At 41.5% G+C, this 16487-nt stretch overlaps 1 protein-coding gene and 1 pseudogene across 1 annotated transcript; both read right to left on the bottom strand.

Annotated features, from left to right (window-relative positions):
* Positions 1-6625: 6625 nt before the first annotated feature.
* LOC147004742 (cancer/testis antigen 55-like) lies at positions 6626-14771 on the bottom strand. Its single transcript, XM_085837735.1, has 5 exons — positions 14690-14771; positions 13066-13250; positions 7856-8000; positions 7477-7589; positions 6626-6820 (listed from the first exon to the last, which is right to left on the bottom strand). The coding sequence occupies exons 1-5, from the start codon at positions 14769-14771 to the stop codon at positions 6626-6628; spliced, it is 720 nt and encodes a 239-aa protein (XP_085693861.1).
* On the bottom strand, positions 8161-8822 carry LOC147004743 (apoptosis regulatory protein Siva pseudogene; annotated as a pseudogene).
* Positions 14772-16487: the final 1716 nt, after the last annotated feature.

The following is a 16487-nucleotide window of genomic DNA, read 5'->3' as shown; positions in this document are numbered from 1 at the left end:
GGTAACCAAAGTCAATGTAGCACTTGCCGAAAACCCAGGGTTTGTCAACAAATCCTGTTAAGATGGTTGGCTGATCAGGATGACACTGGACCTGGATAAATTGATGACCCTTCAGAGCTGGATGAATTGATGAGTGAAGAAGCATATGAGAAATACGTGAAGTCCACTGAGGAGTGACCATGGATAGCATCCCTCCACTTCCAGATAAAACTGGATGTGACCTGCTCCAGCATGCTTGTCTTAAACCAGTGGAGACTAGAGGACTTGAAAGAACTTTTAGCAGTACTGATGGAAAGAAACTGTTCTTGACAGTGCTACTTAAGACTCACCCCCAACTTCCTAATGGATACGGATAAACACAGTGTACAGATTTTTGATACTCTGCAAACTAATTATTTAGACTAGGGTTTAAGCCCTGGTGTTTAGAATTCTTAAGATCATCTACAGTGAAAAGTGGTTATGAGACTTGGTTTGGTGATGGACCACTATTTAATCCCAACACTCAACAGGCAGATGTTAGTTCGAGGTCAGTCTACATAACAAGTTTTAGACCAGCCACAGCTATATGGTGAGACCCTACCTACAGGTTATAAGAATTTCATAACTCAAGATAACAGTGGTGTGTTTTACATAATTTTATAACTTGCCCATATCCACCACTGGGTTTTGGTCAGAGACTTAGTGTCTTCTCATTGGAAATGACTGGGAATGCAGGGAAGTGTTATACAGTGTCAGAGGCAGGAGAGTATTTGTTTCGCCATGTGCTGTGTTGGCTGTTGTTTTCCCATCGTGAAACACGGGGTTTGCAACATTGTGGGAAACAAATTAAATATTCATTCTCTTTGAAAAAAAAAGAACTGCCAAAACATAATACTTTCATAGTCATTATCCGTGAGAAAAGTAATTTGGATGATATATAGGTAACCTAAAATATTACAGTTCCTTTTTCTATGATCATCACATTTTCTCTGCCTGATTTGTTTTTGTGTTGGGTAGTTTCTTTGCAGTTTGTTTAGGTGCTGTTTGTTTATTCATGTTACTTTGTCCATGTTGGTTCTTACTACATAGGTGCATTTCGTTTGTTTCATGGAAAATAATTTCAAACTGAAGATTGACAGCAATTATTCCTATTTAGTACTTCAATCGGATTGAGTTACCGTTGTCTGTACTAAACTTTTACATGTTCCATATTGCTATATTGTAAACCTCACTAAAAGTTACTGGCTTAAAGCAAATATTATCTCATTTATTCAAAATACTGTAAGAAAACATTTTAGGGTGATCCATATACTTGTCAGCACATGGATGACTCAAAGGGACTGGTGTGGTGGTATTCTAGCTCTCCAGGATGCTACCTTGGACTCTTTCTCATCCTCATTATCTTTGTCCCCAAAGAAGCTAAAACAAGACAAAGCCTGAATAATCTTCAAGCCTCTATTTACACAGTTGCTCAAACAAAACTGCCCAAGACCAGCTTCAAAAAGCAGAGAAATATTTCTACATATTAATGAGGGAGGCATAAAAGTAGTAGTTTTTAAAAATAGTATCTTGGAGTTATTAAAGTAACAAGTGGGAAAGCAGGAAATTATTTGGCTATCCAAAGAAATTATTGAGAAGTCAAGACCATGAAAATGCCATTTAGAAGATTCTTCCTTGGACACCTGTAATGGTAAATCAAAGGCAGGGATATATATCGGAAACTCTGTTTACTTAAGGACATGAACTTCTGGTCAATTCATGAAAAATACGTACCATGGCTTTTTAGTGATGATGAATCTGTGAGTTGTCACTAGCCCTAAGATGCATTTGTATAGAGATTTCTCAGATTTCTCCTTTTGGGTCAGCAATGTGAGTATCAAAGAACTCTGGGCTTTCACCTGATCCATGTCTGCAAATAAACTCCACCTATCCCATTAATAAGGGTCATAATTGATATTACAAACATATGACAATGTTTTCTTTAAAATGAATCTTTGTTTTATTTCTTTTTGAGACAGGCTTTTTTTGTGTAGTCCTGGCTGTTCTAGAACCACAGACTGTAAACCAGACTGTCCTGGGATTTATAGAGATCTGCCTGCCTCTGCCTTCTAATTGCTGGCATTAAAGGCATGGGACCACCATTGCCCAGCTTAAAATGAGTTCTTGATGGGATGTCAAACAATTTAAGTCCTAATAATTTAAACTATATAACACAGTACTAATACAGCCCAGAGAATTTATTCTCTAGTATGTAAACTACTACTTTGAGAGAGAAAATGACTCACCTAATGTCCTATTTTTATGGGGATGAAATGCAAGCATAGGAAGAGGATTCATAATAAACAAAATATTTAATAAATGAAGTGCTCTTGGAAATGAAAACTATCATAGAGAAATAAACTTTGGAAAGGCTCAAAGACACTCAAAGTGTCTTTGCTCACTGTCTTAGTTAGGGTTTTACTGCTGTGAACAGACACCATGACCAAGGCAAGTCCTATAAAACACAACATTTAATTGGGGCTGGCTTACAGGTTCAGAGGTTCAGTCCATTATCATCAAAGAGGGAGCGTGGCAGTATCCAGGCAGGCATGGCACAGGAGGAGCTGAGAGTTCTATGTCTTCATCCAAAGGCTGCTAGTGGAAGACTGACTTCTAGGCAACCAGGGCGAGGATCTTATGCCCACACCCACAGTGACACACCCATTCTAACCAGGTTACACCTATTCCAACAAGGCCACACCTCCAGATGGTGCCACTCCCTGGTCCAAGGATATACAAACCATCACATTCCACTCCCTGGTCCCCATAGACTTGTTCAAAAACATGAGTCTATGGGGGCCATAATTAAACATAGCATAATGCAAGATGTATTTAGTCCAACTTTCAAAGTCCTCAGAGTCTATAGCATTCGCACCAATGTTAAAAGTCCAAAGTTCAAGGTCTCTTCTGAGATTCATCCAACTTAATTAACTATAATCCCCAAAACAAGGCAGGAAACCAGCTGGGCAAACTCCAAACTCTGAATCTCCATGGCTGATGTCAAAGCAGTCCAGATCTCCACTCCTTTTCATACTTGTTGACTGCAGCAAACTGTTTCTCCTGGTCTAGTTCCACTCCCTTTTAGCAGCTTTCATCAGCATGTATCCCATGGCTCTGGCATTTTCAACATCTTTGAGTATACAAGGCAATTTCAATGTTACAGCTTCTTGTTTCAGTGTCTGGGATTCCACTTGATCTTTTGGACTCTTCCTAAGGGCTGGCATCACTTCTCCAACTCTGCCCTCTGTAGCACTCTAAGCTCAGGTTGATCCACTCCACTATGGCTGCTATTCTTGGTGATCATCCCATGGTACTGACATCTCCAATACACTGGGGTGTTTCCCTCCAACTAGGCTTCACCAATAGCCTCTCATAGGCTCTCTTCATGATGCCCAGCATCAAATCCTTTGCCTGACCCCTTCAGTCCTGGGCCATCAACTACAGCTGAGGCTATACCTTCTCCAATGGCCTTCCATGACCTCTCACAGTGCCAAGCCTCAGCTGTTCTTCATTACACCTTCATGCCTTCAAAACCAGTACACCTGGGTGACTCTTACATATTACCAAGTCCAGCTGCAACAAGAGGTACAACCTTGGCTATCTCTGGAACACAGCTTCTTTGTGCTTCCAGAAAACACTTCCCAGAAGATTTCACCTCAGTGATGCTGGTCTCTTCTTAATCACTGATAATTTCTTAGCTCCAACTAGCCAGCATATATTGTCCCAGTAGTTCCTTCCATTCTTAACTCTAGAGCCAGAGCCATGTGGTTGAAGCTGCAAAGTTCTGCTGCTTGCACGAACTACAACATGACCCGCTTGTACTATTACATTGTCACTGGCTTTCTGTTTTCCAAATCCTTCACTGCCTAAGCTTGGCTATCCTGGATCTTGCTCTGTAGATTGACCTTGAATGCAGAGATCAGCACGCCTGTCTCCTGGGATTAAAGGTGTGTATCACCACCTGGATCTAAGTTTATCTGGGTAGGATCTTGCCCCAAGGTATCACTCCCTTAATCTGTTATCTCCTAGAACACAAGTATTTGCTCCATTTCACTTCCTAGTACCCCTTTAATACTCGAGCCTTATATTTTATATTTTTCTTTCTAAGCTTACTATGCTTGTTCAAACTTTTCTTCAAAAGACTTAACCAGAGAACAAAGTTTCTGTTGGGCTTTTTTGAAACTTCCTTTGTCAATGCAATTAATCTGAGCCTCTTCACCTTAGCCTCAGGCAGACATTTTGGACAAGGGCAAAAAGTAGCCATAGTCTTCACCAAAATACCACAAAAACAGTCTTTATGCCACATTCTGAAATTCTTCTCCTTTGAAATCTCTTGGGCCAGGTCAACACAGTTCAAATTACTCCCAGCAACAAAGTTTTCCATATCCCTACTAGGATGACCAATTAAGCCCCATTTAAAGCATTCTACTGCTTTCCAAATCCAAAGTCCCAAAATCCACATTCTTTCTAATAAAAGCATGGTCAGGCCTATCACAGCAATACCCCACTTCTGGTACCAACTTCTGTCTTAGTTAGGGTTTTACTGCCGTGAACAGACACCATGACCAAGGCAAGTCCTATAAAAAACAACATTTAATTGGGGCTGGCTTACAGGTTCAGAGGTTCAGTCCATTATCATCAAAGAGGGAGTGTGACAGTATCCAGGCAGGCATGGCACAGGAGGAGCTGAGAGTTCTATGTCTTCATCCAAAGGCTGCTAGTGGAAGACTGACTTCTAGGCAACCAGGGCAAGGATCTTATGCCCACACCCACAGTGACACACCCATTCCAACCAGGTCACACCTAGTCCAACAAGGCCACACCTCCAGATGGTGCCACTCCCTGGTCCAAGGATATACAAACCATCACACTCACTCCTGGGATCTTGAGCTAAATGCTTTGTGTCTGCATGAAGCTTAGAGGACAACAAGGCCCCTGGCAGCAAAGAATCTGCTCCAGTTTATGCAGAATGGTGCATTTATCTGAGGATGGGGCTGTTTCTTTGCTAAATCATGATGTAATAGGGTATGTTTTTGAATTGACAAGCGACCTTCCTAAAGTGAGTCATGTTGCCAATGAAATTATCAGGGTGTTAAAAAAAAAGATTCAGAGCACACAGATCTCTGGATTGCATGTGCACATCATTTCATTAAGCCAAAATCTTAGAAATAATATTGAAAATGAAGTATAAGGCATGGTTAATACACCTTTTCCACTGGGGTCATCGACACTGCTCTTCAAGAACAATATGGTTGGATGCTATCTACAACAACCACATTCACAATGCCATATAGCCTAGGTGTATAACCAGGAGGTATATGGAGAGAGACGAGTTCTGATGTTGGAGGAAGGAGGATGAATATGGAAGAAATGCAGGAAGACAAGGATGAGAGAGATGAATGTGGGTTATAGGAAGGAGGAAGGGAAACTAGCAGAGGCTTCTTGGCCTCTGAAGGGGGCAAGACAGGCAGTGGGAGGCTGGTGATAAAGATTTTGCAGGATAATCTCTAGAAGCACAAAACTTAAGCCAAAAAAGTGAGATTTGAACAAGTGTCAACCATTGCTCAATATAAGGGAACTTATCAGGGTGGCCCGAATCTCTATGAACTTGAGACAAACTGCCTTTGCAATAGCTGAGGTCCAGGGAACTGGTAATGGCCATCCCACTTCAGAGGAGGGTCAGCCAGTCTCACAGTAAGTGCACAGCCTTCATTTTGAAAATGTATCCTATATTCTTCCCCAACCCCTTCGGGAGAATTTCTTTAGCTTACATCACAGGGGTTGATGAGACAGGCTGACTCCTTGATTTGACAGGCTTCAAATTGGCAGTTCATGAGATTAGGCCTAAAAACCCAGACTTCAGGAAGATAGTCAGAAATTGCCCTGCCATTAGAAACTGCACCACCACCTGTCCTAAAGCAAGGACAATGGGTTGGCAGTTTCCAGCCTGCCCCCACAACTTAGAGACAGATTAAAACAAAGTCCACCCACCACAGGATTCCTCAGTAACAGTTTCCAGCCACCACACCCCAGTAATGGATCTGGAATGCCTAGAGACAGAGTAAGACAATTCCTGGATTCCCTTAAAGTACTTTGAATTGGGCAAGAGAGCTCAATTCTGGGTCTATCTTGATAATGGGAGACCCCAGCATGTTGGACTTCTGCAGAATAAAACACTCTGTGTTTATGTACTATTTGAGTCCTGGTGTCATTCTTCAGAGAATCATGGACCCTTATGTTGTAAGAATTTAAAGTTGCTGGACACCATGTTAGGAGGACTCTATGTGACTTAAAGAAGTTAAAGATTAATATGAGCAAACCCAGAAGCACCAACAATGAAGATATGACCTCATGTAAGACCTGCCCTGGCTTCCCTGTTGTTAGAGCAAGTATGTGTATATATGTGCCAACAGGGCACATTTTTGAATTGACAGGTCATCTTCCAAAAGTAAACAGATACTACCATTAACAACAACAACAAAACAAAGAGAGTGCTCAAATGATAAATTCTTGACTTCAAACACATTTATGTTGTTTACTCATACTATGTTATTTAACCAGGCATTAGAATCCAGAAGTAATGTTTAAAAAGATTCAAATGTGTGGGTTAATACAGCATATCCACAGGAGTCATAGACACCACTCTGCAAGAGTAGTGGGACTGGATGCTGTCTACCACGGTAACGTTCACAATGTCATAAAATCTAGGTGTATATCTAGGGAGAGTAAGGAGAGAATCGAGGGTGAAAAAGATGTTGGCTTCCACCACACCATTTCTTCCATCAATGCCAGTAACACAGACCTATGATGAGAAATGATGACAAAAAGTTTGGGGAAGCATGTTACCCACCACAGATGGCCCTCCACACCCCCAGACTCCCAGCTCTAATCAGCAGGACCATCACCCATCATGACCTCACACTCTACATCTCTGAATTTACAACTCATTCTCAGGCCGTCCTAGCCAAGTTCTGACCTACCTTCATCAACAGGCTGAATACCTCAAACCCAGTGCACTCAAACTTTCTCCACAATTTCCTCGCACCAAGATGATTTTCCAACTTTTGTCCACGGCACAGCATAACATCAAGGAAAACACAACTAAGGAAATAATCTCTCTCTTTTTCTCTCTCTCTCTCTCTCACACACACACACATTCTCTCTCTCTCTCTCTCTCTCTCTCTCTCTCTCTCTCTCTCTCTCTCTCTCTCTCTCTCTCTCTCACACACACACACACACACACACACATTCTCTCTCTCTCTCTCTCTCTCTCTCTCTCTCTCTCTCTCTCTCTCTCTCTCTCTGTCCTGTCCACTATTCTCTCCTTACTAACTTTTCATCAGTGAACACATTTTGTATACTGCCAAACATAATATAGAAAATCCTATTCAAGAAAGGGATCAGTAAAAAGGAAAGGCAGCTGCCTACCCATGACAAGACAACATGGTGATCAATTACCTGATCCATATCCTCAGAGTTGAGGGGGCTCACAGAGTGGATATTGATGTTTGAAGTGTCCGGGTTCGTGGAATACTCAACCAGCAGCAAGTCCCCCTTGAAAGGCCTGAATGCTGAAACAGCCATAAAGTGACAATTCTTTAGTATTAATGCAGTCAGGTCCCACCACATTCCCTAGGACCTTCCTCACTGCCGCATGCTGACCAACTGTTCCTGCATGTAAAGTAATTTTCCCAGTACTTAGTCAACTTAAATATCTTCCTCCAGGAAGGAAAGGCGAAGGCTCTGTGAAAAAGGACGCTCCCCACACTCTGGAGAGCTTATAACCCAAGCCCAATACTTACATTTCTTGCTCTGTTTTTAAGGCTATAACTCCTACCTCCAGAAAACATGTATAATGGGAAAAACGTGTCTTTGTTGATATAGACATCTTCTTCAGTTACTGAGCTGACACATCTAATAGAAAGTCTTCTACCAAGGTTTGATGCCTCACTACCGGCAGGAAGCTCATTTATAGCTTTCACCTATAAGGGAAGACAGTGACTGCAGGTGAAATAAAAATTACATGCAGGAATATGTACCCTTACCAAGGATTTCCCATCAAAATAACAGTACTATAGAGAGTATTTAAGACTTTTTTTTCTATGCTTATTTTTCACTTTTATTTTTATTTTTATTTTTTTTTTGCAAATATAAAGAGGTTTATTCACTTGTTACTAGGTATAAAACATAACATATAAAAAGCCACCTTCTCTCTCTTTAGTGTGAACATCTTGTACTGTCTGTGGCCACCTCAGGCTTCAAACATAGCACAGCTGGTGCACAGTGTCTTCTCACCATCATCGGCATAGTCTGCAAGGCCACACAACACACAGGCCAAAGCGCCGCAGCCCCAGCAGGTGTATACACACTGCCCACACAGGGCCCGCTCGTACTGGCTGCAGACTGCTTTCCCATCCACAGATCTCATGCACAATGAACAAGCGATGGGCGCTGTCCTAGGAAGGCCACCTTCTGAGGTCTGAGCTTGGTACCGTGTCAGTCGGCCATCAGGTCCAATCAACATCTGTCCCCTCTCAGGTTGAGGGGCTCCCACCACACCAGACTTCAGTGACTCCCGCAGGTGGTTCACGGAACAATCTTCGCTCGATATGTGATCTCTATAGGCCCAAGCCCCTTGGAAAAGGAGCTTCTTGGTTCTTTCGAAGAACTCGCGTGAGTAAAGCTCGGCGAACACACCATGGCTCAGCTCTTTCAGGCCCACGTGAACTTTGAGTTGGAGCGGGGCTGCGTCTGCGAACGGGCAGCTCCGCTTGGGCATGGTAGCGGGTACCAGACACAGCCCTCAGCGGTGCGCAGCGCGCCAAACACACGTCACTGCGCCCACGGAGCACGGCGGAGGCCCGAGCCGACCTCACTTTCATTTTTTAATTTAAAAACTCTTTATTAGATATTTTCTTCATTTACATTTCAAATGCTATTCCAAAATCCCTTATACCCTCCCACTGCCCTGCTCCCCTACCCACTCACTCCGACTTCTTGTTTCTCCTGAGGCTATGCCAGTGCCTGGCAAGCACAGAAGTGGATGCTCACAGTCATCTATAGGATGGAACACAGGCCCCCAATGGAGGAGCTAGGGAAAGTACCCAAGGAGCTGAAGGGGTCTACAACCATATAGGTAGAACAACAACGTAAATAATCAGTATCCCCAGAGCTCGTTTCTCTAGCTGCATATGTAGCAGAAGATGGCCTAGTCCGCCATCTTTGGAAAGAGAGGCCCCATGGTCTTGAAAACTTTATTTAAGACATTTTAAGTATACTTTAAGGACATAGTCCTATGTCAGAGACAATGGATTTTATTATGCACTCCAAAACAGTTCTTCTGCGGCAGATATTGTTTAAACAACTGTTCTCAAATCTAGAAAATACATTTCCCATTAAAGATATATTATGAAGCTGAGATGGTGGCATATTGTGTCTGTGCTTGCTCTGTGGATTGCTAAGTGTCGTGCAAATGTGAGTTCCACACCTATGTTTAATGCACCCACAAACTTAGCTTCTGACTTTAGAAATGCAGTGCTATTACTTTCTAGGAACTCAAAATTCATTAGTGTAAAAAGTACACTTCTACACAATTTGCAATCATGGCTTTAATTCAAATTAGAGAAAAATGTTGCATTCACACCGAGGGAAACACTCTGGGTAGGGTAAACTGAGGATAGTTTTGTGGTGCACTTGATGGAAGAAAATTTGGTTGCCTGGGAGATGTGGTTGGAGCAGAATAAAGTCAACTGATACAAGAATGAGCAGCACAGTTTGTAGAAGGAAGGAAGGAAGGAAAATGTTCTCCCTCTATCAGGACCTGGGTGCAGGAGTTCATCATGAAGTGGGAGAAGTAACAACCATTAGAAGTTTTGTCAAAAACAAGTCATGCATGTCTGGCTCCATGGTCTGGGGGAATAGTATTATTCTGAATTTTCAAAGATAGTGAACCTTTGTGGAAATAGTTTTCCTTTGAAACTTTCTTACATAAAGAAAAGATGAATATTATTTACAGGAGAACAGAATACCCACATAATCACAAAGCAGAAAACTGTCTCCCACAAACCATACTGGATGATTCTATTATCCAGAAACAGTGACTAGCTACCCATTTGAAACATCAAAACTGAGTATTGTGCATGCTAGTAAAATATTACAGGAAGACTCACAAAAGGTAGCAAAAAGGAACATCTGGAATCACAATAGCTGTATGCATGATAATTAGGAGCTGCCTTCCTCATCCTGTGCTATTTAGTTTGGATGCACTCATTATGCATAGTGGGAAGAGACTGAAGATAGTTGATGTTCTAAGATCATCATGGAATCTGAAGTCACTGATACCAAAGGGTGTTTTCAACATTAAACAATTGCTGTTGCCACCTGTCACTCAGTGTATGGCTTCTTATCATTGCAGATGGGATGGTACTGATTCCCTAGTATCCCTTGCACTTGGTAGGGAAGAGCTTGGATCCCATCTGACTACTACTGTCAGCATGCTGTCAGGTGAGCATCACAGACTCTGATCTTTCTGCATTTTGACTCGACACTCACCCAAAGTCATACTGTACCCTAAATAACGTCTCAGGTTTTGTGGCAAACTTGCATCCTCCCTGCTGCAGACCTTCTGGGTCCCTTTGTCTGTGTGGAATGGGTCTCTAGTCGCAGGTGGGAAAAGCGTTAGATGAAATGACAGACAGATGCACACAGGAGGGGTTGTATAGAATCTGAATGTATTTGTCAGGTCGAGCATCAAACTTCTTATAGTACAGAGAATATAAGGGGTTGGGAGTCACAGCAGGCAAGGTACATTGAAGTTACCAGGTACAAAACAAAGGAATGACTTTCAAAGGATTTACAGGAACCAGGTAAATGTTTACAGTAAAGATAAAGCAGTCCTGCCTAGGATCAGCTTAGTGACAGGCAAGGATTTTACACTCCATTGTTATACCTTTGAACCTTGTGAAGGCTAGCACCAAGGGGTTCTGCTCTTGGCAGGCCTCAAGAATAATGCAATATCACAACCCCCCTAATTAAATAGGCCTTGCTAAATTCTTATATGAGTGTAAATTTTAAGTATCTGTAGAATCTCCATTTGTCAGGAGAATATACCAACTTGCTTTTAATATGCAATGTAGCCTTACTGAAGATTTCTATCTCAGTGACATTCCCTGGCTCTTTCTGTAGACCAGTTGAGCCTGGCTCTGTCTATTGTAATGTTTAATCAGTTACTGAATAGGTTAACTTTCTGATTGCCTTCTCACAGGATTCTAAGCTTGGCAGCTTTTGGGATCTTGGAACACTGGGGAGGCTAACTATAACAGAATTTAATCTTAAGAGTCATTTATAATAAAATATTAAATGAGAGCTCTTAGAGGCATACACCAGACTAATGTGGGAATAGAGTCTGAGTATATGGATAAACTCTAGGAGGTGAACTTCCTTGAAACTCTCTGCCTCGTGAGTGGCTTTTAGGCTACACAGCCTGTCATGCTGACTTGAACAGAGTGTGTGGCACCTCCAAGTTCTCATTTTTTTCAACACAGAAAGAACATCACCAAGCAGAGCCAAGCATACAGATTGATTCTATGACCCAGAAAGCCCCTAAGACACTCTTTGTCTCCATAAACCAAATGAAGTAGAGAGGGTGATTCAATTCACAGGATAGCATCACTGGGAGCAAGTTGGAAAGTAACATGTATATCCTTCTCTTAGCACCCATATATCAAATGCAGGCTGACTGTTTTTGTCCCAGCCTGTATATACCTTTCTGGAAGAAATATGAGTGAAATTAGACACTGTGTATGAGGCCTTCAATTCTAGCACTTAGGTCTCAGAAACTAGGACGATGGCTGCAAGTTGGAGGCTACCCAAGGATTCAGTCTATTTATGGCCATGTAATATAGAGTGTGAGAATTCATCACATAAAATTTAAAAATCTAAAAAAGAAAATTTATCAGGGTTTTTTTTTATTTAAAACTAAGCCATATATTGTAGACTTGGCTCACCTGAACTTATTATGTACAGCAGACTGGCCCTGAACTCACAAAGATTCTATATGCCGCTTCCTCCCAAATGCATGTACCACAATGCTAATTATAACTTGACTTAACAATTGTGGTTACACCCAAAAGATAGAAAGATGGGCTTATAGTATAGGAAGATTGTATTTAAAAACAAGAAAAAGGCAGTATTGGTTAAAATACTAGATTACCTATACTCTTTCCATAATAAAGTTCTTTTTCCCTAACACAGAATGATCTGTTGGGCTCAATGAATGAAATGTGCAAATTTGCTTTTTTATGTAGTTCATGTTATCCGGAATCAAAAAAAAAAACCAAAAAACAAAAAACAACTGGAATATGCTTTTCAGTTCTCCAATTGTCAATACTTTTTAAATAATTTATAATAATAATAATAAAAATATTAATAATTTTTCTATAACACCACCACACAGAGCAAGGCAACAACAAATAACAAATACTACTACTACCACTAATACTATTACTACCACCACCACCACACCTAACACCACCACAACTACTAATGTTCCAGTGCTTATTAATACTGATAAAAGGCTTTTCTGCAGCCTATGAGTGAAGTGATGAATTTGAGCAGTATAGCCAAAAATTGAGAATTGCCATGATATGCAAATATCTTAGCAAATTATGTTTATAGAACTAAGTCTTTCGTAAGTCCATAGCAAAACCTCGTTGTGTATTAAATGGACCTTTAAGATTTTATAATACATTAAAGTAAATGACGTTTATCATATTCATTATATTTGTTTTAATTCATAAAAGAGAAATAACTTCTTGCTATGAATGGAAGTAATATGGATATGAAATCCAATAATTTTCATCATTCAAACATATTTAAATAAGAAAGAGAGCTAAAACAAATCTTTAGGAACAGAAAAAAATATGATAATGCAGACACATAGTAGAAGCCTATTAAACTCAGCCCATACCAACATTAGTGCTTGTCTTAATCCAAGAGAGAAATCAAAATCCCCCTAGGTTTAGAGACTTTGGATAAACTCAGCCATACCTTGATTGCTCTCAGGATATGAATTATTTCATCTTTTTCCACAAGTGCAAGGACATTTGTCCCAATGTTCAGAGGCATGTTGTCACTTATTACACCTGTATTGAAGAATATGGATTCATTAATCCAACCATAGTCATTGCACAGAGAGGACACAAATCCCTGAATAGATGTAAGCCTGGAGTTATCTACAACACAGGTAAACAAAGGTCACACCGGTTCATGTCAAATGTAAGCACCCATTACACACAGGTTCTATTCTGACCATTTGTACTGGCTCTTTTTATGTAGCTTAAAACAATCTAGAGTCATTGAATGGAGGGAACCTCAGGGGTGAAAGTGGCATAAGATCAGGTTGTAGGCGCCTGTAGTGCATTTCTTAATGAGTGATTGATGGAGTGGAGCACAAACCACTGTAGGTAGATCTCCCCAGTGAGGTGTTCCTGGCTTCTGTAAGAAAGCATGCTGAGCAAGGCATGGGGATCAACAAGGAAAGCTGATCTCTGGCCTCTGCATCAGCTCTTGCCTCCAAGCTCCTGCCCTGTTTGAGTTCCAGCTCTGACTTCCTTCAGTGATTGACTGAGATGTGGAACCACAAGCCAAATAACACCTTTCCTTCGCAGGTTGCTTTGTTCAGAGTGTTGTATCACAGCAATAATAATACCAACACAACATTGTAGATAGGAGAACATAGCATCACTTCTCTGACCATAAGACAACAGCCATCTCTGTATCCCAAGGTTGTGACTACTGAATGGCACCTGTATGACATCTATTTCAGCTGTGGGTGACCTATCCCAGTGAGAATGTAAGGGCTGTGTTTATCTACCTGCTCAGGAAGACCCTTTAAACTAATATACTATTACTAGTATACACCTGACTCAGCAGCAGCAGCACATGCATAGCCATAGCTCTAGATTCTCCAACATCCCTTCTGACAAAGCACTAAAAGACATGGGCAGATGTAAGGACACATTGCCAAGTTTTCTTTTGTTTTTCATGAGCATAATGTGTAAGCAATGTCTGGGGATCTGGCTCCAGTATCCTGCTGGGACAAAGGGTCATCACCCTTTATGATGCCCTCCTTACAACCCTGCCTCCTGGCTTCAGATACACTTGTGCATGGAAAACAAGACTAAGTTCACTCTCAAAGTGCGGTGTTCCCCTTCTCTGGGGGATAGACAAAGGCATCTTTCAAGGACAAGATGCGAAGGAAGAGACAGCACATCCCACAGAGACTTGTGTCACATGTTCTGTGACTTGGTCTACACACTCCCCTGCTTTGACACGATACAGCCCACAGAGACTTGTGTCATGTGTTCTTTGACTTCGTCTAACCCCCCCAACCCCCTGCTTAGGTACAGTACAGCCACAGAGACTTGTGTCACATGTCATGTGAGTTGGTCTAAACACACTCAGCTTTGGCATACCAGAGGAGCTTGGGACACTGTTCAGTACTGTCCTAACTTGGAAACCTAGGGGCATCCTCCTGCTCAATGGCCACCCAAGACAGCAGCAGGTCCATCTCAGCTATTTGTGCCCCACTTGGCCTTAAAGTGGAGGAAAGCCTTTTTGAGGAGTCTTCTGGTGTGTGCGGGTGTGTGTGTTGAGGTGTAACAGAGATTACCTAGAGGAGGTTCCTGTGATGTTTCTTCAGATGTGTTCGTCCCATGAAAGAATGAAGATATCCACCGTAGAAGGTTCATCATGGTTGTATCACCACCAGCCTGGACAATGCCCAAGGTTACCAGATGACTTAGCAGGCATCCTTTGTCTAACTCATAAAGTATGACCCTGTTCCCCAGCCTCTGTGAGATGACAGTGAATGGCTAAAGAGAGGATCTCAGGAAAGCCAGAGACAGGGTACCTGGCAGGCTACTGCCAGCCCCTCTTAAAGCTCCCTCTCCAGGGAGAGCCCACATCTTCCACTGGTCAGCCAATAAGAGTCAGTGGTATGCATACATCACTGCTTATGTCCTTGGCTATAGCCAATGAGAGGCAACTGGCAGAGACACTTAGTCCTGCCCACCCATTATGAGGGCATCCACAGGAAAGTCTCTGGAAAAGCTGCTTGCAATTGTACTGTTGGGGTTCAGTTTTAAGGGGCTACCTCTTATGTACATTTTCATGAGATAGTAGGGAGTTTGTTTTAAAAGGTGTGGGAGAAACCCTAGTACCTGCCTAGGTCAGTAAAACCCATGCTTGGTGAAAGTCATAAGCAACAGCCTGGAGGCTGGCTACTTAAGGCACTTGCTGCCTTTAGTGAGGACCCATATTTGGTTCTGGAGCACCCACAAGGCAGCTCACAACTGTTTGAATTTCCATTCATATGTGTTCCAATGCCCTCTCCTGCCAATCCCACACCAGGAATTCAGGTGATGCACACATCTACAAACAAAACACGCATATACAAACTGGAAATGGTGCCTCATGCCATCCATGCTGTTAATGCCAGCTCTCTGGAGACAGGGGCAAGTGGTTTGTATGCGGTTAAGGCTCACCTTGTCTACATAGCAACTTCTAGGCAAGACAAAACTTCATCGTAAGATCCAATCACAGAAAAAAAGAAAAACAAAACAATACAAAACACAAAGACTTATCTATACATATAAAGTAATTTTAACAAGAACTAAATACTTGATGTTACATTCAGATATAATTTGTGTGTGTGTGAGAGCATTTGTATGTGTGTGTGTGTGTGTGGAGAGAGAGAGAGAGAGAGAGAGAGAGAGAGAGAATAAAACATTTTAGAGATAACATTTCTATTTTGTAATTAAGATACACTTTATAATTTCCAGTTGAGTTTTTTTTTCCCCAGTGCTTGACTACAGATCCCAGAATTCAAATACAGTAGGTACAACATCTAAATTAGGTTATTTTCCCTAGTTGAAGTAAAAATCGTGTAGGGATATATTCTTAAATTATTTATTATGTGGCTTAAGGAGAGATCCAGACCACCAGAGCTGCATTGAGGCCAAAATATAGTCTATAAATGACAGGGCAGAAGTGAAGATATTCTAAAAGGGTACTTGTGTCTCTTAGTCTGGCTATCAGACTGTTGAAACAATGGACTTCCCCATAATGGCAATTTTCCCAGAAATCTCATTCTGAGAGAGGAAAATGGTCCCATCTAGAGCATGATGTTATCTGCAAGTAAGGGATTTCACAGTTCCAAAAATTTGGCAACCCACCTCACAGGATAAGACTGAAAGCCAGACAGTGATGGGTCAGTAGTATGCAGGAACAAATCTTGACTGGGACTGCTTAGATATACATATCTTGAGACTTATATCTAAACTTGGATCTCATTTCCATTTCCTGATAATGGACCTGCAGTATATCTTTGGATATTTTTCCCCACTTCCCAAGTGGCTCCACTAAATAAATCTTTTTTATATATACATTTAAGTTGGTTCTTTTAATTG

Source organism: Mus caroli, unplaced genomic scaffold (assembly GCF_978045245.1).
Source record: "Mus caroli unplaced genomic scaffold, Mus_caroli_1 scaffold_5, whole genome shotgun sequence".
In the NCBI taxonomy this organism is placed as follows: Eukaryota; Metazoa; Chordata; class Mammalia; order Rodentia; family Muridae; genus Mus; species Mus caroli.
This window is presented reverse-complemented; position numbering and strand designations above follow the sequence as displayed.

Coding starts and splice junctions, on each gene's coding strand:
- LOC147004742 (XM_085837735.1), bottom strand. CDS start 14,771: ATGATGAACCTTCTACGGTGGATATCTTCATTCTTTCATGGGACGAAC. Junction 7,590..7,855: donor ATTATACATGTTTTCTGGAG/GTAGGAGTTATA, acceptor TGGCTGTTTCAG/CATTCAGGCCTTTCAAGGGG. Junction 6,821..7,476: donor ACTCTGAGGATATGGATCAG/GTAATTGATCAC, acceptor TTCTCATCATAG/GTCTGTGTTACTGGCATTGA.